The 24,301-nt window shown below is 33.4% G+C and overlaps 1 protein-coding gene across 2 annotated transcripts in view; it reads right to left on the bottom strand.

Moving 5' to 3' along the window:
• The window catches only part of LOC124540511 (potassium voltage-gated channel protein Shal), a 98,773-nt gene that overhangs the window by 8,377 nt on the left and 66,095 nt on the right, over positions 1–24,301 (bottom strand). For both annotated transcript variants that reach the window (XM_047118134.1, XM_047118135.1), the window contains exons 2-4: positions 4,182–4,344; positions 1,885–2,073; positions 238–390 (exon numbers count right to left, since the gene is read on the bottom strand). In XM_047118134.1, coding sequence (XP_046974090.1) covers positions 238–390; positions 1,885–2,073; positions 4,182–4,344 — 505 coding nt within the window. The remainder of the gene's footprint in view (positions 1–237; positions 391–1,884; positions 2,074–4,181; positions 4,345–24,301) is intronic.

The raw sequence follows: 24,301 nt of genomic DNA on the forward strand, positions 1-24,301 counted from the left end.
TCAATACAGTAATGACATACTAAATTAATGATTCAATAATCAAATCAAAATATAGAAGCTCGTAAATTTATTTCATACAAAAATTTACTCCAAGATAATACGACACAAACCTGATAAGGCTTTTATGATGTAATTATGTTCAGTATGAGACTGTACCTGATATTACTTCAAGATAATACGATACACACCTGATGATAAGGCTTTTATGTTGTAATTATGTTCAGTATGAGACTGTACCTGATATTTTTGTGGGCAGCAACCGCATCGAGCGCAGCAAGCAAGCAGCGCAGGGGCTCGGCCGGAGTGCGCGGGAGACGCCAGCGGCGATGGCGAGCCGGGTCGCTTAGCCGCGCCATTGTAAGGATTTTCCATTTCCACGAACTCACGGTCCTGAAATTGAGGTCAATGAACTTATGAGACACGTGCCCCCATATAATGACTTCTCTGTATTTATCAAAGCACTTAACTGTAAATCGATACTGCTTATAGCGTGGTGCATCTAAAACTTAGGCGGAAATAATGTAAATAAATTTTCTTCGTTTCTTTTTAACATTTCTTTGTTATAATTTCTTCGATAGAGTCGTTTTTAATATAATCACACATCTGTAGGAATAAAATAAAAATTATTAACAATAATTTGTTTACATTTTTTCTCTTAACTTCGATAATATTACGGCACCTGTAAGGAAATATTGTTTACACTTACTCGCTATCAAAAATAAAACATATATATAACATATAATAAAAGTTGCCAATTAACAGTCGATTTATATCGATTTTATCAAATAATGGCAAATAAAACAATAATCTATATTAAAATTATAAATGTGAAAGTAATTCTATATGACTGCTATCTGACTGTCTGTCTGTCGCTCTTTCCCGTCCAAACTACTGAACTGAATTTGATGAAATTTGTTATGAAGAATTTAATGAAATTTGTTTTGACGACCTCCGTGGTCGAGTGTTCAGTGGTGTGTACCAGTTTTCAAGGGTACGCAACTTCCGAGGTCCTGAGTTCGATTCCCGGCTGAGTCGATGTAGATTATCATTAGTTTTCTATGTTGTCTTGGGTCTGGGTGTTCGTGGTACCGTCGTTACGTCTGATTTTCCATAGCACAAGTGCTTTAGCTACTTACATTGGGATCAGAGTAATGTATGTGATGTTGTCTCATATTTATGAAGCAAACTTGAACTTCAAGAAAAAACAGGTTGTTTTTTTGTCTATCACATGACAACCAACACTCTAAAACGCCAGTGTAGCCACGGGTGACTCCTAGTGGCTTCACATAAATAACTATAAAACATTTTACAAAGACAGCCAAACACCAATGTTAAATATTTTTCATTATGTAAAAAATATAGGTTTGACGACCCCCGTGGTCGAGTGGTGTATACACAGGTTTTCATAGCTACGCCACTCTGAGGTCGCGGGTTCGATTCCGGGTCTAGTCGATGTAGAACGTTTATTATTCTTTTATGTCGTCTTGGGTCTGGGTGATTGTGGTACCGTCGTTACTTCCAATTTTTAATAACGCAAGCGCTTTAGCTACTTACATTGGGATCAGAGTAATGTATGTGATGTTGTCCGATAAAAAAAGTAATCGATATGAATAATTGGAATAAGGCGCTGCAATACATCGCGTAATTTCTGTCAGACATTTAAGAACAGCGCGATGATTACTACAATGATTACTAGTGTAACAGAAATTGACGTCTTTAAAAAAAATTAAAATGGCGCGTAAATTTTACACGGATTTGCAGCGTGTGCATAAGTGGATTAGGGCTCCTAAAGCATTTTCAAGAGTGACGTAACATTTGTGACATCAGTACATTGTGAATTTCTATATCGGTCTACAGTAACAATAGATAGACCATCAAACATACCGTTGTACGTTCCAAGCAACGTAACAGATGATGATGCTGCAACTCGAATATATCTTCATCTCTTCCAGCGTCATCTAACTCCACCCCGGACTCCTGGGCAGCGAGACGAGCCTCCGCCGCCTTCTTTTTAGACACGAATGCTGCGCCAGATGAAGCCTTAGCGATACGGATGCGAGCGAGGCGAGCTTTCTGGAATTAGAACGAGCAATTTGGCATTAGTTGGTAGTATCATTCAAAATGTCAACCTCTAAGAGAAAGTACTGTGAATGATAGATTAATTAATGTTATTAATTGAAGCTAATAAATATAACAAGAGGAGCATCTGGTTACTTTTTTTTTTGGCTTTGAATATTGTAGATATAATTAACAAGTGATGCTCTCGGGATTGGCTAGATTCCGGTTCAAATTTTAGGACTAGTCTGGGTTTTGATGGTAACAGTATAGTTTCATAAGGAGACTACTTACTCTTTAGAGATGTGAAAGAGGTTTTTCCAAGTCTGGGTAAGTACTACAAGTCTTGGCAGTAGCAATACACTGTGATGGTTTGGTTTGAAGGGTACATAAGCCAGTGTACTATTGGCACTAGGGACATTACATCTTATTTGCCAAGTTTGGCGCATTGACGATGTAAGGAATTGTTAATATTACATATAGCTCCAATGCCTGTAGTGATGGTGATCGCTTACTGTCAGTTGAATCGTTTACCTTCATACATTATAAATAAAATCTTTAAGTTTAAAATTACATAATTGGTTGGCCTTGATTTTGGCAAACGTTTGACCAAATATGCACAAATCTTCTATTAAAAAAACTCTTGGGCTGAAGTTGTTTGCTACTGCGATCTTTGATGGATTTACATTCCTGATTGATAGATGTGTTTAATTCGGATGACGTAAATCAAGTTTCTTAATTAGCTCACCACGTGCTAAGATGGAATAGACTACTCGTGTATAGGTTAGTCACCTCTCTGTAGTTGACTACAGAGATAGTCAGACTGTAATACAGAGTGCTTTGGCTATAGTAAATTTGTAACAGGATAGTATGCAGTCCTTGAGTGGATTGGTTGCGATATGCATGAATATATGACAAAAAATGTCTTAGTTTTGACAATTTTTAATTTGGAGATTTTAGCAACGATGGATGTTTCTGTTTAATGTAACGCTGCATTATTCTTTAGTAACACATGAGTGTATAACACAATTATGTTGCAACGATCAGTAATATTGTCAAATACAAAATATTAATAAAAGTAACCTCCTGTAAATGTCTTGATGCTTTTTAAAGAATCCTCTTCGTTTTGAGGAGAAAGGCTGGTGGAAAGTGTAGGTTAAACTACCACGGTGCTACAATGCAGGTTGGTGGAGACACGTGTGGCAGAATTTCATTGAAATGTTACATGCAGGATATCCTGCACCGCCGAATGATAATAATTATAAAAACAAATTAAGCACATGAAAATTCAGTGGTACTTGCCAAGGTTTAAACCCGCAACCATTGGCTAAGATGCAGGCATTCTAGCCTCTGGGTCATTTCGGCTCATTTAATTATGACATTTGACATTTTGTGCAAATTTCAAGCAGTTTCTGTGTGTAGGTGTACGGTACATATACCAAAATAAAATGTTTGTCTGTCTGTCTGATTGTTCTGGCTAATTACTGGAACAGCTGGACCGAATTAGACGGGACTTTCACTGGCGGATAATTGAGGTAATAAAGAGTTTCTTAGGCTACTTTTATGCCACCACTCTGCATACATTTTATATATTTCCCACCAACGACTTAATAAAATTCCGCAGACATTTTTAACTTTGCCGTCTCGTAAATTCAAATCGTTTATAAAAAAATACATTGGTAAAGAAGGCGTATTATTCGATACAAGATATTGTAGATGATAAAAAGGCGTGGAATTTAATACCTGTTGACTTCCAGGCAGGATACATTAATTTTTAATAATTGTATTAACTAACATGACTGTATTTTTTTTAATTTTGAAAAAGAGTAACTACTGAGTTTCTTGCTGGTTTTTCTCGGTAGAATCTACTTTCCGAACCGGTGGTAGCTTCACTTAATTGTTAAATGATCAAAAGTGCTTGTAAAAGCCCACTTGAATAAAGTTTATTTTGATTTTGAATATCACAAAAACTACTTAATTCAGAATTTATTAATTCTGAATTAAGTAGTTCACACACAGTATAGTTAGTACACTTAAATCTTCGAAATGAACAATAACTTTTTTGTTAAATTCAAACTCGTATGAAGTGGCGTCTCAAAGCTAGTAAGTAAAGCAATATTCCTCACCCTCTGAGCCTTTCTCTTATCAGCTCTCTGGTTCTGATGGTAGATTCTCGAGAAGTTGGAGACGATGACAGGGACGGGTAGAGCTATCACCAGCACACCGGACAGGGAGCAAACACCGCCCACGATCTTACCGGCGATCGTTCCTGGCACCATGTCACCGTATCTGAAAAATAAATGTATATTGAGTATGATATCGAACAATTTATTTTATCCGAAACAGAAATATATACATATAATATATATACATAATTATTTTTTATTATCATAATTATCTTAAATTCTCTTAAAATCTTCAAATTAGTTTATATGTTTTAATATATACTAATTTGCAATATATGAATATAAAAAGACAATCGATTTATGGTTTGTCTTTCCCTAAATTTTGGGTATTAAGTATATCTAAGTGCGATCTTGCGCACGCATGGTTCCGTACCATTGACTTTGTAAACAACAGGTACACACACTTATTGGTATTGATCAAAAATAGGCAAAAATGGCGTTTAAATATTGATTTTATTTTGTTTTTTATTATAGCGAGAAAGCTACAGTGATTCTCGATATACAAGCTTGGTGACACACAGACGAATGAGCAAAAAGTCTTAGTGTAATACGGTCCCATTTTCACTCTTTGGCTACGGAACCCTTAAAAACCATCCGTACTAATTTATATATTCAAATACCCTTAACTTAAATTTGTTTGCAAGTAATCGTAATTAAATTAAGATATAAGCGTCTAGATGAGATGAAAATGCTAGAGTAGGGATAAAAGAACTTCGTTAAAGAACTCACTCACACAGGAAGTGAGTTTAAAACACATATCCCTTTGCATAAACATAATTTAATGCATAATTTCGTAGGTTTGAAAGTATTACTTACTATCGTTTATAAAAGACGTAGAATTGGAGTCAATTATTCAGAGATCAAAGCGATCTCCGTCTTGTACATCTTTTCATAATGGTTTTCGATTCAAGTTACTTAACACATGAAGCTCATAATTCGTTTGCGTTTCTTTGAACTATTCGTTAAATCAACGCACGCATTAAGGCAATTTTTTTTGTTTGGATTTTAACTTCTACATCGTATCTAGAACATACATACATACAGAAATGTATATACATTTTGAAAACAAAAAATACTTCTTTTATTATTTTTTTATAGGACATCGCTGTCCTATACCCATAACACGCACACACAAACCGCTGAACCGAATTTGATGAAATTTGGTATCAAGCAAACATGAATCCAAGAAAGATCATAGTTTACTTTTTTTGCCTGACACCTGACAAAACATAACCTTAAAACGCTATGTTTTTTATTAAATTACATATATGCCTTTTTGATCAACGGTCTATTTTTCTCATGATTGTAAATATATTATCAAAGACCAAAGCAAAATTTACTGTGGTTACAACAACAGAATACACATTCAAAATAACATAATACAATTAAAATATTAATTAACTAAATATAAATTACTTACACGAGAAGTGAATATGAAATAGTTACAAATAAACTATTACTTACGCCATAATCGTTAATAAAAACATAAAACAAGCAGAAAAATATTACATTAATGTAATAAAAATAAACGAGTACTTCGAGGCAATATTAAAAATGTATAAAAAAATAAACAATCCATTACATTTTTTAACGCATTATAAAATCACAGCGCTGGCGAAAATTTTATGTTTCCGCATGCTTACAGGCTATGGGAATCGTTTTACCATCAAGTAAATAGCTCTTTATATATATTATGTTTGAATTCAATATCGCTTATCGAGGTTATTGGTTGTTACGTCACTATATTATTAGTAGATAGTATTGTTTAAGTTAGTTTGTTTGGTAAAGGTCGTTTCAGATTTTTGTTATTTTAATAAGGTTTGATTCACACGTATGTTTTCATCTCTTATGAAATGTTGATGCGTCTCACGATAACTCTACAATACAGGGTATAAACAAATCTTTCATAGCTCTGTTTAAAAGTTTTCATATTTATTGACGGATCAATTTCTATTCAAACACGTCTACGTTATATTCATGGTCACAAAGTAGCGTGTGATTTACGTTTTAAGCTTATTTCATCCGGCTAATTTAACATGAGTCTGTCTGTACATGTGCCATAATTCATCCATACAATTAACATCAGAGGAAGACGTATTACAATCACATAATGAAGGGTATGAAAAATTGTGCTTGTAAGCCCAGTTTCGGTTCAACTCCTTGTATTCTAGGTATCAAGCCATTGTGGCTTATAAGTTATACAGTATTATCATAGTTCAATAACTATTATACATATATATATATAACTGAACGTGCAGTTATACCTGCGCGAAATTTATAAAATATAACCTCCAACTCAAATGTTACCCCCTTAGGGAAAGTTTGGTATAACCTGTTCTTAACGAATATCTGCACCCTATCCTATCCTATATCTTTCAAATTTCATGTTTTGAGGTTTTAGTTTTTGAGATTTCGTGATTAATCAATAAGTGGTATCCCGTTTATTATACAAATATATATAAGTCAGCCGGTCAGGACTTGTTGTTTTAAATATATAGATAAAGATTAAATATTCTACTACACTTTTACTCAAAGTCTTTATTTTGTGTTGCAAATTTGTTTTTATTACCAAGTCGAGATCTCCGTAATAGTATCTCGGAGAGTAATTAGGACTAAGATATTATCTTAAGCTCGCTATCAAACCGTCCCAAGATCCTCACAGTTTTATGTAATGTACATTCTGGTTATTAAGTTAAATGACACACATATGTGACCTAACATTAAGTAAATGCGTTGTCAAATATTTTATGTAATATTTCACACCACGAAACAAATTATTTAATGACTTCTGAATCGCGCTAACGTTTGGTTAACTGAAATGTATATAAGGTCTCGATACTTCAAATACATAAGCGTGTCATCCCTCCGACTACGTTCTGGGGTAAGGTTTACGAGGTGTCATCGCATAGGAGACTCTCGGGATGCACGTTACTTTCGAGCTGGAAAAGGCGTTAACTCAAAGCTTTATCTAGGACTTGACCCAACGACCTGTAAAGACCAGTAGAGCTATCACTACTTAACACATGTAAAATATATATATATATATATATATATATATTTTAAATATATATATTTATATATTATATATATATATATTTTGCCCCACGAAACAAATTTCTGAATCACGCTAACGTTTGGTTAACTGAAATATATATAAGTACTCGTACTTCGAATACGAAGAAAGTGATGTATGGGCGGGACCAATGCACTCGCTACACTTACGACGTCTCTGCCGACTATCTCGAAGTCCTCAGTTAAGTACGTCAAGTCGTTAGACGTCAAAACCGAACGTGCCCCGTACACCGTCTCACAATTCGATAATGTCCTAAGCTGAAGAGCGACTTCATTGATATTTAGACATTTAGACTTTAATCTCTCTAAGCTCCTACCTGGGCTTAAAAATTATCAGCCCGGTGTCAGTTGTCAGTCTACCATATGTTAGTGTGATATGATGGTCAGCAGTCCCAACATCAATGCACGCAGAAGATGCAGAACTGTTATTATTTGAATCACCATTATTGAAATCCATGGTTTTTGGATCATGTAAGCAGGTCAGCTAAGGTTGACACAAAAGGCTAAGCCCATGAATAACATCCACAATAAAGTCTTAGTATTGTTTAGTTCCATTTTGAAACATGAGTGAGCCAGTGTAGCTACAGGTATACAACAAAAATATTAGTTTCCAAGGTTGGTGTGGCATTGGTGTTGTAAGTGATGATAAGATAGAAGTGATCACTTACCACCATCAAGCTCCTTTACCAGTCTGTTTACTATTGAGAAAAAACCGACCATTTATCAAGACGGATATTTATTATCTCTTCGTCTCCTTGCAGTAAATAAGAAGACTCTATTACTTAAACCGTCACGGCGCATTGCGGAGGGAATGATAGACGTATACTTTCTTTTCTATAATAAATGTAGTTGTCCTCACAAAACTTTATTATGTTCCTCTAAAACATTGCTTTGCTTCATGTAGTTTCACAAATCAAAATAAAAATATACTTTATTCAAGTAGGTTTTCACAAGCACTTTTGAATAGTCATTTAATAAAAATTTTAATTGAAGAACCACCGGTTCGGAAAGTAGGTTCTACCGGGAAGAACCGGCAAGAAACTATTTTTAACCATTTAAAAATATTAATGAATGAATTATTCTTTACTGCACACCACAAACAAAACACAAAAAAAAAGAAAGTAACACAAAATTAATAAAATACAAAAAAAGAATTTAAAAAAATTTAAAAAATATAGTCATGTTAGTTAATTACAATTATATAATGTATCCTGCCTAGAAGTCAACAAGTATTAATTTCACGCATTTTTATCGTCTGCATAATCTTGCACTGAATAATATTTGCACAATTTCTAAATGTAAATAATTACCTGCCGTTCACCTCTCCCAGTGGGACCCTTGGCTTAAATCGTTATATTAACCCGCTGTGTGAGACACTGTGAAACTTTCCCAATTATCATTACACGACGGCTCAAAACTATTTAATCGCGGTACATCCTTAGTACAAAATGTGATAATTTTGATATTTATTAATATGTTTTTTTGAAACGAAGTTCTATTAAGTTTTTCAGAGTAAAGCAAACTGCCAGTGATGTTATCATTACGTAAGGGCAAAGTGTTATGTCCTTTCCCCATCTTTCTAAATACTGTTGGCTTGGCCCTTGGAGTAATGGTGCAAAAAGCTTCATCAAAAGTATAACACCTCGCCTCATTGCCTCAACTGGTGACATGAGGGCTGGTTCGTTTTTTGCCCAGAGGATCGGAATTGCGATTCAACGGGGAAATGCTGCTAGCATTCTTGCCACCATTCCACACGGTCATTTATACAGTAACTAGTTTTAGTTCATATTTGTATATATTTATTTAAGCATTTAATGTTGTTAATTCTTATGTTCTTATGTTAATAAATTTAACACTCAATACTGTTGTTTACAATATTGTTTAGATTTATATGTTGTTATTTTTTTAATTCAAATGGCATTTGAAAAAAAATAGTAGGTCACACGCGAAATTTCGTGTTCATTTAAAATATATTTTAGAAATTTCAAACCTATGACAGATTTTATTTTGAACTTATTTCATTATAAACTGCAAGTCTCATCAACATTTAGCACCAAAATCATTTGAATGTACAAAAGTTCATTTAGAATTGCAATATGTCTATAAAAGAATAGTTTAGTTTTCTTTACATTTTTATTTTTTATAATGTAATAAAAACACACTTCCGAAGACAGAGCATTAATAATTCGTAATATTTATATTAAAAAATCCTTTCCTAAACCGAAGGTTGGAAGTCTGTGTTATATACATTGCAAATAAAGCAATAGGTTCAACTAGTATTCTATAAATATTTAGAAATAAATAAATTTGTTGCCTAAAAATGACATTTTATTATTTATATTTTTCGAATAATAAAAGTGTTGTATTTGTAAAACATGTATAGGAAAAATAAACGTGTGAAAAATGTTGCCAAAACTTTTGAATTTCAATATAATTTCCAATTCTCTATCGGTACGAAACGATTGCAATAAATAAACAATATCCAACTCAATACACAAGAGACTTTGTCTACACAATGTAGTTCAAACTCCATTTAATAGAAAAAAATATTTGCTTAAAAAAACCAGAGTATTATAGCGGTGTGTAAATAATAATAACGATTCAAAATCAAAATCAAAAATCAAAATAAACTTTATTCAAGTGGGCTTTTACAAGCACTTTTGAATCGTCATTTAACAATTAAGTGAAGCTACCACCGGTTCGGAAAGTAGATTCTACCGAGAAGAACCGGCAAGAAACTCATTAGTTAAGATTTAAATGATTAACACTTTACTGTAATTAAATAATCAATAATTTTAACAAAACAACTGAGATAAGACCAATAATAATTAACTGCGCAAGAGTGGACGCCATAGTTCTTTTTACGCGTGTCCAGACTCGACTATTCCAACGTCCCGTTCACGGTAACGGGCCGTCAGTTGTTCCTTCCTGGTTCGTCCAGAAATCGCCCGCTATAGTATCACATTTTTTTATTCGATACAAGATTTTGTAGATGATAAAAAGGCGTGGAATTAATACCCGTTGACTTCTAAGCAGGATATATTAATTTAAATAATTGTATTAACTAACATGACTGTATTTTTTAAAGGTTGAAAAAGAGTAACTACTGAGTTTCTTGCCGGTTCTTCTCGGTAGAATCTACTTTCCGAACCGGTGGTAGTTTCACTTAATTGTTAAATGACGATTCAAAAGTGCTTGTAAAGGCCCACTTGAATTAAGTTTATTTTGATTTTGATTTTGATTCGTTTTAACTGTTTCCTGGTCTCGGATTATTAGGATTTCGGTCTAAGATCCTGGGGATACTATTAACAAAATGATAGTTTATCTATACGTTGTATTCTGTACGCTTACGTGAATATGCACCACTAAAACATCATGTTTCATTTGAATAGCAGGTGAAAGTAAAGCAGAATTAGACAGAAAAACGTGAAAATCAATCCTAAAATAGTATATGTCAAAGCATCAAAAAGTTTATTGAGGTTTTATTTATTTTTTATCGTGAGAACATCAACTACCGAACCGCCCCGGCTTCGCACTGTTGGAATACTTATACTAAATATACTACAGATTTTTGTACATTCATCACATTACAAACTTCTAAAATTATCAGTGTTTCTTTACTATATCATCCACGTATTGTAAACAAAAACCTTCCTCTTGAATCACTCTATCTATTACAAAAAACCGCATCAAAACCCGTTGCGTAGTTTTAAAGATATAAGCATATATAGGGACAGAGAAAGGGACTTTGTTTTATACTATGTGATAGTGAAGTGAAATTTAAAACTAAAATAGTATATGTCAAAGCACCAAAAAGTTTAATTATAATTGTTTTTTATCATACAATCTGGCATGGCAACGTCACTATGACGTAGAAGAACACGTGACTATCGAAAAAATATATTACGAACTCACCATGCCTGCGGCTTCGTAGGCGTTTGAATTAAAATGAAATTTAATATATAATTCCAAAATAAAAGTACTAAGTTACTCCCTATTACATCAGCTATCTGCCAGTAAAAGTCCCGTCAAAATCGGTGTAGCCGTTCTAGAGATCAGCCGCAACAGGCAGACAGACAAAATTTGTAAAAAAATATATTTTGTTATATTCTTTTCATATTACAAACAGACACTCCAATTTTATTACTTACATTTCTGATCATCATTATGTCTTAATACGATTTGATACATAAACCCTAGTTATATATAAAGCACGGTTTGGAATTTTTGCTCAACAAAAACAACAACAACAGCCTTTAAATTCCCACTGCTGGGCTAAAGGCCTCCTCTCCCTTTGAGGAGAAGGTTTGGAACATATTCGACCACGCTGTTCTAATGCGGGTTGGTGGAATACGCATGTGGCAGAATTTCTATGAAATTTGTCACATGCAGGTTTCCTCACGATGTTTTCTTTCACCGCTGAGCACGAGATGAATTATAAAGACAAATTAAGTACATGAATCAGCGGTGATTGTCTGAGTTTGAACGCGCAATCATCGGTTAAGATGCACGCGTTCTAACCACTGAGCCATCTCGACTCAATTTTTGCTCAATCCAATGGAATCCTGTAACATAACGATTCCAGACTTGCGATATTTGAATAAAGAATATTTCGATTTCGATTTATATTTAAACATTGAAAGAATTTTCATTGTTGAAAGAAGCAAGAAAACGGAAATTAAATTTCCTTCAGACTTACCTAATAACTTTGTTTACGACGAGGGAATAGTTCGTTCGAGATATGAAAATAGCCATTAACAGTGTACGTCGAAATATTATTGGTTCTTTGTTAAAATGTATGTGAAATAAAATCAATATCATACAATCATAAGGCCGAGATGGCCCAGTGGTTAGAATGCGTACATCTATATATGTATATATGTGATTAATTTGTGTTTATAATTCATTTCGTGCTCGGCTTTGAAAACATCGCGAAACCTGCATGTGTCTAAATTCATTGAAATTCTGCCACATGTACATTCCACCTACCCGCATTAGAACATCGTGGTGGAATATGTTCCAAGCCCTCCCCTTAATGGGAGAGGAGGCCATAAGTGGGAAATTTACAGGCTGTTACTTTACTTTTTTTTACAATCATACTTCAAATGTGATAATTAAATCTGTCTGTCTAATAACAAACGCCTAAATCAAATTTGATGAAATTTAATATATATAAAAAAATTTGGAACCCTAGGAAGGATATGACGTATTTTTTTTGCCTGACGACAAACTAATAAGTGGTAACTAGAGTTATTATTAAAAGAAAAAAATATGGCTGTTTCGAGTGCGCAGATGAAATTTATGATAAGATACTAAAATCTTTAATTAACAATAAACTAAATAACACATATTATGTCGTATGTACACGATAAATATTTAAAGAAATTTGTATATGAATAGATTTATTTGTGCAAAAATATTCAAAGCTATTTCGTTTGTGTACGGGGTCGGAAAAAACTGGATCTAGAATTTGTTTTATGATATCAATAGGCATACAGCCATATGTATAAAACACGTGATAATGCGTAGCTCTTAAGGTGACGAGCCTTTTTTTACCCCGACTGTACATACAAATATACATACGTGATCATCCTAATAGAAGCTTTTAACTTTAGAAAAAAAAAAATAGAAACAAAAAAAACTCTTTCAAATTAACTGAAAGTTAAACAAACTGTTTCTTGGAAATTTCAATTTAGTCGGAAACCCAGTACAAGCCGACAAACATAAAATTTTCTAGTGTATTAGTTATAAACAGCCAGCGCGTAGTACCAGGGCGTCATAAAATGTTTAAAGATGTAGTTTACAAAGTACGAAAGCGAACGCATCTCGGTTGATGTAAACAGTTCGTCATACGCACGTGGGCGAATAAATCATGTTCAAAGTGATCATTTTGGTTTATAAAGGTAGTCTGCCTTTAAAGTATTTGTTCTTAGATTGACTCATTTGAGGTTATAACAAACACTCCTACACCGTCTTTAAAAGAAAATTTTACATAACTATAAATATACAAAAGTATATTTGTAGTTATGAGTAAAAAAAAAAATTAAACCCGGGGAGACCCACATATCCCTTTTTTCGTCACGTGTGGGAAACGCGTAAAGCGTTTTTCCAGCAAAAAAATCGGGTCTGGGTGTTTGTGGTACCGTCGTTACTTCTGATTTTCCATAACACAAGTGCTTTAGCTATTTACATTGGAATCAGAGTAATGTATGTGATGTTGTCCAATATTTATATAAAATACATACAAACCTTTATTTATTTATTTTAGTGTCGAGAATTTCGACATAATTAGCGCTAAATGTCACAATGTGACTACTTCTCAGACAGCTCGACGAATGCCAATACCATTAGCAAGAGTAAGAGCGTTTCCACATATCCGATCCTATATACATAAGTGTCGGGCGCCGATCCGATATCGAAAGAATTAAATTGTATGAAATACGTATGGGACCAAATTATGTAAGACTTTATTTTAATGTTTATTTTTCAAAGTAAAAACTATTTGAAATGTTTATTTCTTATTAGGTTCTGTCTGTTCTGTGTTCTGTTATCTAGGTTTGTTTTCAAATAATCTTAATTTTGCGCATTTTTTAATAATATTTAAGAACTATAGAAACTCCTTACCATCCCCTTGTAAGAAAACATAAATACAAAACGAAATATCTAGCTTCCATAATTGGATGTATCAAGTACATCCTTTGTAATATTTTTGCGTCTCAAATATAATAGATACATTAAATAAAGTTTTCTATAATAGTCTGCCATAATAATCTTTCCGCGCGAAGCTATGGAACAAAATGGCCGAATCGGAACGATTTTGTCGAGAATGTGTTAAAATAGAACATGGTGTCGACTGGTGACTGTCAGCTATCCTCGTCCGATACCGACATCGTATTGGAAACTATAAAAACACAGATTAAAAATTAATAAAATATCATATACTCGGCAAACGTGTGTAATAACGTTATCTGACAATAATAAAACCTAATGATGTTTTGTTTTTAAACGTCAAAAGATTTATTGACTCTCTTTTTAAAAATAGAACAGTATTTCTCTTTTGTAAACTTTTCATATTTTAGCAGCGGCACTTAACTTTGAAGCAAGAAACAGAAACGTAATTATGACACAATATGGTACCAGGGTATCATAAATTGTTAGGATATGTGCTTCAGAAATAACAGAGGCAGACACTAGACTGTTTTGAAATGTAAACATTTTGAAACAGACGCGGAATGGAAGACACGTAAACATTATATAGCTATCAATGTGACAGGCGCTCACGTTAATATCTCGGCTTTATGAGTGTTATCAATCTAATTACTTCACGCGGTTTTACCTGTAGCTAGAAACAAATGAAGTACAACTTGATGCTATTCTAAAGTCAAGTGCAAATGAAAACAAATGAATGTCATAACAGTAAAGTAACATCCTGTAAATTTCTCTCCCTTTGCTGGGACAAGGCCTCCTCTTCCATTAAGGAGAGGGTTTGGAACATATACCACGACGCTGTTCTAATGCGGGTTGGTGGAATGCACATGTGGCAGAATTTCGATGAAATTTGACACATGCAGGTTTCCTCGCAATGTTTTCCTTCACCGCCGAGCACGAGATGAATTATAAACACAATTAAGCACATATATATATATATAGTGGTGCTTGCCTGGGTTTGAACCCGAAATCATCGGTTAAGATGCACGCGTTCTAACCAATGAGCCATCTCGGCTCATGTAACACTTATTACACATTAAAATATTCCCAATTTAAATTCGTAATGAAACAATAATTGTAAAATAATAAGGCGTGGAGTTCATTCCAATAATTTCGGGCGACGTGACACTTTATTGGCGGTTCATAGAGCACCTTTGTGTAGTTTCATGTCTCTGGATAAAATATAAAAAAGTAGAAGTTACATGTGACATACAGACATGACGAATCTATAAATATACCGTTTTTTTTTCCTTTTAGCTATTACCGGCGCCAAAAGTAGCATAGCTTCCTAAATATTTAAATAAGTGCACGCTCGTTTACTTGGTGGTAGGGCTTTGTGCAAACCCGCCTGGGTAAGTACCACCCACTCATCAGATATTCTACCGCCAAACAATAGTACGCAGTATTGTTGTATTCCGGTTTGAAGGGTGAGTGAGTCAGTGTAACTAAAGGCACAAGGGACATCGTAGTTCCCAAGGTTGGTGGCACATTGATGATGTAAGGAATAGTTAATATTTCTTACTGCGTCATTGTCTATGGGTGATGGTGACCACTTGCCATCAGGTGGCCCATATGCACGTCCGCCAACCTATACAATGAAATAAAAAAATAAAAAAAATCGTACCAGGTTGTCATAACTTGGTACAAGATATTTTAGACTTGGATTCTGATGCAAAATTATGTGCAAGTTTGTGTAAGTATAAATAAAGCATTATATAATATAGCCACAGTATAAAATACAAGCAACGGAAGTACCAGGGCGCCATAACTTATAATTGTGCAATTTAGCTGAAGCTGATTAAGTGTGAATCTGCAAAGTGCAAGCTCCATACTAGCGTTAACGGATAAGTAAATTATTTGCAATGAAATACCGAGCACACCTGCGCGATTAATGTTATATAATTTATAGTTATATCTACTGATTTGATAGCTAATTCTTATCGTAAAATTAACATTCTGAAATATACAGGTATTACAGAAAATATTTTATATTTCAAATTTTGGTCTGTGTCAAAGGATCAGAGACTTGCTCAAATTAACAGCCAGGGTAGAATATAGTACCAAAAAATAAATGTCAAGATCTCTCGGAATTCGATTTGTTGGTCACGACTCACGACATATGATACGTCTATTGGATGAGTGTAAGCTGGGCAAAGATCACCTCAACTCGAGTATTAAATACAAGACGAGAGATTAACCAAAAGTGTTAAAGAGCCGAGATGCCCCAGTGGGTAGAACACGTGTATCTTAACCGATGATTATGTGTTCAAACCCAGGCAAGCACCACTGAATATTTATGTTCTTAATTTGTGTTTATAATTCATCTCGAGCTCGGCGGTGAAGGAAGACATCGTGAGGAAACGTGCATGAGTCTCATTTCATAGAAATTCTGCTACAGCAGTGGGAAATTTACAGGCTGCTGCTGTTGTTGTTGTTAAAGAGTCACGTTTTAAATACCAAAGCGGAAGACTGACCTATCTGTATAATAAGTATTACTTAAAAATAAAAGCCTTGGTTTTTAATTATAATATTCAAGGGGACATAATTAATACAAAATGGCGCGCTAATTATCTTAATGGTACCTCTGTTATTATCACTAAAACTCCGCCTGAAATTGATTTGTGGCCGAATTGTATGAGGTGCAATATCAAATGAGTACCAAAATGATTTTGAATAAAACAATACTCATTTTTTCTAAGACGATAACCAAACTTCTCAGATCAAATATTAGATAAGAATAAATAGAGGTTCTTTCGTAACTTAACGAGCTAATTTATGGTAGATTAATTGACACATGAAATCGTACAAATACATGTACTGAAATGAATACTGTTTTAATAAGTGCCAAAAACGTTCGTAGGTATAAGACGAGAAAAACTGAGGAAGCTGAATTATTAAAAGGTTTTTGACATTACAGGGTATGAATTAAGATTATGAATTCTGTAAGATTCCTGCTTTCGCTTTGCTTGAGTTTGGCTTAAGTAAAATAAAAGTCTGCCCGTAAATTTCCCAAATATGATCTTATTTCCTCTAATTTGGTGGTTATTCCACTACGCTGCTATAATCTGAACTTTCATCGGGTGTATGGTTTTTCACGATTTATTCCTTTACGACCAAACAGGAGAATCAAAGGTAAATTACCCACATAAAAATTCGGTAGATGAGTTCATATGTCCATTCGAGCTATTTCTTGTAATACTATGATTATTTATTCGGCATATTCTTGAATCTATAGATCTTAATGCTTTGAAAAATATACATTCATACTGGCATAAGTTTCAAACATTAATTTGGAGGGAAATTATTGCCATCAAACATTGAGATTTACATGGTCTTTGTAATCATTAAGGTATGTCATCCTTTCATGACTATTTCTACCGCCAAATATAGTGTTCTTGGGTCGTTTGAGCCAAAGTCACTGAATGTGTAAGAGACATAACATCCTCGTTTCAAAAGTTTGTGACACATTGGCGACATAAGAATGGCCTGAAGTTCTTAAAGGTAGTGAACACTTATCACCAATGGTTCCCAAATAAATAAAAAGATATAGTACGACACAACTTAGATGTAGCATCGGCAAATTCAATAAAAACGATTACTGTCGATTTACACAACCAATAGAAATAGCTCCCTATCGCGCCATTCGACGCTATTCGCCGCTACCGCCGGCGTGTCAAATTGACGAATATATTAGGTCATATGATATTACAAGTTATTACGTTTGTGTAAAGATCATATTCACATAAGAAATAAATATTGATAATTTTTGATAGCTTACTTAATTTAGAGGTGATCGGTTTTACGAATTTTGCCGATGCTACTACCTAACTACTAATATCTAAGTTGTGTCGTACTATACCTATCTCTGTATAAACACATCATATGTCAAATTTAACGACAAAAAACAAAGTTAGGAGACGAAAACAAGAGGAACAACTTCTTTATATCTTTATGATAGTATGCGAATAGATTTGCAGCTATTTTGGTATTAATGACTAAAACAATTTCAACGAAGAACGCTCTATTATGAATTCCAATAGCATGAGATGAAAAAGGTAAATAAATGACCTTGAATTGACATTACATAAGAATTTCTTTCGTAAAGGAAAGTGGAAAAAATGCTGATTGAAAAAAAATCTTTTCGATTTGGGTAAACATTATAAAAAGAAGGTAATCATCAATTCAGCTTTCTTTCGTAGATATTTGTGAATGACCTTGGATGTGGTAGCCGATTGTAAACCGATTTACTAAACTATTTATATGACTTTACAAGATTTAATTTATAATCTCACTAGAAGAAGAAAAATACCAGGACACTCCTGGTGTCCTTGTATTCTTCTTAGGTATTCCTGTATACATCAGGACCAGTCTATCTACCAGGAAACCAGGACACTGTAATATCTATTAAGTAAAGAAAAAAATAATCTAAGGTTTCCCATTCTCCGTGGTGGCATTGAATTTTACCAGCATGACAGTGCCTCCACCAATCCGTATGCCAATTTTTACAAAGTTATACCCTGGGATTAGGAGAAACCGGTAATAAAATTCTATATAAGATTTCAAATTAACATGGTTATTTTTATTATCAAAGTTATAAATGTCTTGTTCTCGTAAACAAGACATTCGTACAAAATGTCGAAATATCGAGCTCCACCGAAAAAAAACAAAAACCATGGTAAATATTCCGAAATTAATAACTTTAATAATAAAATTCTAATTTCAAAATCATTTATTTCAGTAATTTGTAACGAATAGTACAGTATTTGCATAGTATGTAGTCGTTTTTATGAAAGGGAAATCACTAGAATTCCATCGGCTTTTTTAAATGAAGCTTCCGTCTTCGTCCGAACTAATGGACTGTAGATGCATATACTAAAATTCAAATAATACGTGAAAAGAAACAAAATAACAAATCAGAGGAACAGTTCCACGAAAACAAAATCGTCTTTCCGCTAACACTTTCAAAATATTTACAATATCGATAGAATTTAATTGATTTACTTCCATAGTACCTGGACGTAATTGGCATCCGTCCAAAACGAATCATATTTTAACGTAAACACAAAATAAAAAAATCAAACCGGTCACCTCATTAATGCAATAAACCAATTTTTAACACTGAGCCAAGAGAAACAGCCATAATGCTATTTGCAATGCTGTTTATTTTTCACTTGTTCTTCGACCTCATAAAAATTCTTATGAGCCTTTTTCACATCGAGTAACTGTTCTATACATCATACTATTTAAGCAGTACGATTAAATCTCCTAATGAATGGAAAATGTTTGAAAGTGACACTGATAGCCGAGAAGTTATGTGGAAGGCGGCTATCATGGTATGGGCATGTAATGCGGAGGAATTCGGGACATATTGTGAGGAAGGCCTTGAGCATGAATGTGGATGGATATAGAGGTATAGGATGACCAAGAAAATGATGGATGGATTGTGTGAAAGACGATATGGTTAGAAAGAATGTTACTTGTGAGATGGCGTCTGACAGAGAAGTATGGAAGGAGAAGACATGCTGCGCCGACCCCAAATAAAATTGGGAAAAGGGCAGGATGATGATGATGATGATGATGAATGGAAAATGTTAATCTTCAATAAGTATCAAGATTAAGTCCCAACGAGCAAGGAGGCAAGAGCATGAAGTTTTTCTATGCAATGATTCTGAGTAGATGGTGCATGACAATCTTCAGATTCAATTCAAAACAAGCGTGGAGGAGCTATATTGATTTAATTCATATCTACAGTTTATTAATGTTGACAATTCTTCTGCTACTTTATAAAGAGAATAAAAGGATTACGTTTCTTTTGCTCTTCTGCACTGATCACTAGCAAATAATAATTATGAAAGTAAAAAAGACAGCTCGCTTTGTTTCGTCATAGTCAATGATTGATCTTTACTTTATCAATTTGATAATACTCGTTTATAAAATAAAAATGTAAAATCACTTTCTATGTATAGCTTTAGAATCTGGAATTTATATTGCTATCATTCAACTTATTATGGCGACAGAACAAATGGAATGAGAACGAATGGTACGATAGAACAAAAATATGGAGAAGTTATCCAAAGTAAATAAATTTAATTCCCAAATTCTTATGAACCTTGTTTGCGGATTAGGTACACCACAGTTTGTAACCTCAGAGTCATGACGCTATTCTTAACAAAATTTGGCCAAGAGTTAGTGTTATATACACTCAGCTTATCACAGCACTATATTTTTTTTTCTATACAGCTCGTGGATGCCATTTGGTAATGATTTTTAAAACAGGAAAAGTGTGCTATGATTTGAGTACCTTTAAAGGAATTAAAAAGGTAGATACTGGCAAGGCGGCCTGATGAAAAGTCATCATCCTGACCATTGTTAGTCCAAAATATATTAAAGAAGCGATTAGGAAATATTTAAAGAATCAAATCAGAAATTAGGCTATGCGTCGAAGAACCTTTGTTATCGACGCGGATTGTAAAATTAGATTTCTGAAGTGGCTATAAGCTGGTCTTGTATGTCTAGACTAAACCAACGGAACGATCAAATAAAAAATACTATAAATATCGCGGCATAGAAAATCTTACACAGGCGATAAAGCTTTGAATTAGAAAAAAGAAAAATCAATACACGAATATACTCTAAATCGAATACAACGAGAAATATTATGACGATAATAAAATGCATGCCGTAAAATGTCTCATCTACCTACACGTAAACAAAATGGCCGCCGCGTCAACCCAAAGTGGTGGAAGTCACGCGCCTCCGAACTGTATATTGTTCTAACGCTTTGTATGTTTACACTGTGTTTACGATGGGTTTACACGTTCAACTTTATAACACGACAAACAAACGTACAATTTATGCGACATGTAGACATAAAATATATTAAATTGTACTCTAAATCGAATGTTTACGTGTACTCCTTCGCGGAGCACAGATGGCCTAGATGATTGTGCTCGTGACTGTTGAACGAAAATTGTAGGTTCAAAATGCAAAACCAATTTGGTTTCATTTTCTTTTAAAATATATAACTCTGAGTATTTGAAAATAAATAAGTGACTTTTTATCATTTGCCAAATTATAAAAGAAAAGAGAAAACGACTAAAAGGTTTTAGACGAATATAAACGTTAGACTATATAAATTAGACTAAACCGTTTTTAGCTTAAATAGTTTAATATTCCTGACACTAAAAGACATATGTTATATAAACCAACGAACATCTTTAAGACGTTTCTATTCTGATTTTATTATATATTTTTTTGAATTATTGATATTGATATTTTTAGTGTTAAACCACAGATATTTAATTCTCAGCGGTTAGGGAACTTACATATGATATAGATGTCATAGCAGGGATTGGGCCGCAATTGTTTTCCCTAAGGGTCACTCCCTTATTTTTATTTACTGTCATATGATGCAAAGTATATATGTCTCCTACTAAATGTTGACTTACTTAAGTAATGTCCGTCTTATCACTGAAACCTTTAGTATTAATAATCGAGTTATAATATGGATTTCGTTTAGCTCTATAAGTTTTGGTGTATTTTTAGTGTTCGTGCGTACATTAATAAAAGGTGTAGGTGTGACGTCTGTAAACGCTCGTACAGTAAAGTCCTCTAACAATTTTGATATTATATCGATCATTATAGCAAAATCATTAAATTGACAGCCTGTTTCCCACTGCTGGGATATGGCCTCCTCTCCTTTTCAATGGTTTAGAACATGTTCCAATGCGGGTGATATACACATGTGGTAGAATTTCGAAGAAATTAAACATACAGGTTTCCTTACGAAGTTAACATTCGCTGCTAAACATGAGATGAATTATAAACACAAATTAAGCACATGAATATTTAGTGGTCCTTGCTCGGGTTTGAACCCACAATCAAGATGGCCGCGTTCTAACCACTGAGCCGTTTTGGCTCCTAATCATTTTCATATCGATATTATATACCTACATACGTATTCGAGGAGTCTTATTGACTTGAATACCAAATAATCATTTTTTAAAACGATTATAAGACAATAACTACCTCATTAATTGTCATTAAAGTTAATTGACGTCTCTTAGTCTTACTCTTTCTCACATTATTAATTTTTACATTTGAAGGAAGAAGACAAAACATCAATGTTTACGACAAATATATATTTTATTCAAATAGACTTGTACGAGTACTAAATCACTTTACAGGATTATATCCATACTAATATTTTGAACTTTTTCTGTTACCTAGCCACGTTTAAACCTCTTAATTCACCCCTCGAGGGGGTAACTGGGGTTCGACAATTTGTGTCCTAAAAGTTTTACAAATTTCATGCTGACCAAGCCGCAGGATCAGCTAGTTTATTATAAAGCTACTACTTCACAATTTATATCTAACAGAACTTGTAACTCATCAATTTAATCCCATTGAATGTAAGATTAAATTCCTCATAGTATCTGAATCTAAGTATTATATTAAAAAGTCATTCAAAAGTTTCATTACAAGAGAAAAGTCTTGGAAGAGATAAATTTACAAGTATAAAGAAGCGTATTGATAGTGTCTCTCAACAAGCCGATATAACTGATTTAGTATCAACATTCAAGAATTTCTCGTGAAATCAACGACTTTTTAATTCAATATAAAATGCAGCGTGTTCACGAATAACTACAACAAAGTTACGTAACGAATAGTCGAATTATTCTCCTTTGGGATATCAGATGTTTGTTGTATCTGTATCTGATCTAGATATGAAATAGTCCCAATTAATTCTGGTAGTTTTTCAAAGGTTAATAATATTGAAGATATATATCGTCTATTATTTGTTTGTATTGTAAAGTAAATTGGCGAAGAAAAAAGGTTTGTATTAGTGAATATGTAGAACAACGATCATGTGGATAATTGGAAATGTATTCTAGACTAACTGTGCCCGCGACTTCGTGTGATCTGGAATTTATTTACAAGTTATTGTTGTAGCTTAAGTTACTCCTTATTAGATGTAATTATCCACAGACTAAAATTGTAAAAATGTTGTTTTGGTGTATGTATGTTTATTTAGTATTAAACGTTTATTTTAATGATGGAATTTGTCAATAAATCTTATATAATCAAAGATAAGCCACCACTTTATTCCATGGGTTTTAAGATACACATGGTCATAACTTATCAACACTAATCTAACACAATACATGTATATCTCACGATATTATCCTTCACCGCTGATCACAAGACTTATTTTAAGAGCTAATTAATCACGTGAAATATTTATCCAATTTGTTGCTAGACGTGGCTACAAATAAAACTAACCTTTAAATTTATATAGTCGCATCATTTTTTTATCCTGAGTTGTCCACTGACAGCTCATCTTCATCCTAGATTAGAAAAACAGCAAAAGAGTGCTGTTCTCTATCACGTTTATCTGATAATGATCATGAAATGGTGGCAAATAATTTTACTCATAATGAACTTGAAATTATGGCGAATAACTTTATCGAGTCAATTCTATATATATTCAATAAGGGTAGTAGAGATTAGCATTAAAATAAAATTGGCAGATCTAGATCAATGCCAAGAAACTTAGACTTTTGGCGACCTCATATGGACCTTATTTTTCTTGGCTGTGTCTCAGAACTCGAGTTTCCATACCTGTGATGCTGTCAAGACGACAAGGGCCAATATAAATACTAAATATAGAAAAAATAATACTAAAATAATCTGAAACATATTCAACTGGTAGAAGGAAAGAATAACAAAGTTTTTGTTTGGCAGTATAACATTTCATAAGAACTGAGACGCTTTACTAAATATAATTTTAGAGAATGTCCGATTTCTTCGTCTAAATACTTTACGTGCTGCGGAAAAACGCGTGTTTTTTTCATATTTCTACAACTGATACTTGTGAGAATCGCAATGTAAATATCAGATATACAAAACAAACAATTTATTTAAGGTACTCATTTTAGTAGGATCTTATTTATCTTCCCAGGTTATCAATTATTTACAAAATACAATTGCTGTATATTTTACCTTTTAAAAGTCTAATATTTACATTCCAAGCAAGCACCAATTTCGCGTTTCAAACAAAAATAAATAAATAAATTTCATAAAAAAATCGAAACAGTATTTAACAACTTAGCGTATGAATCCTTAATTCTTACCTAAAGAAATTCTTGCGAAAAAAATGCTATTTGACCCAAGGACAATGTCTACTTGTCTAGTCTAGTCTAGTTTTATTAAATTGAAATAATTTTTTGACACTGTAATCATCAATAAACTTAAAACTTCAACGATATAAATAATATAAT

The sequence above is a fragment of the Vanessa cardui genome, chromosome 25 (assembly GCF_905220365.1).
Source record: "Vanessa cardui chromosome 25, ilVanCard2.1, whole genome shotgun sequence".
Lineage (NCBI taxonomy): Eukaryota > Metazoa > Arthropoda > Insecta > Lepidoptera > Nymphalidae > Vanessa > Vanessa cardui.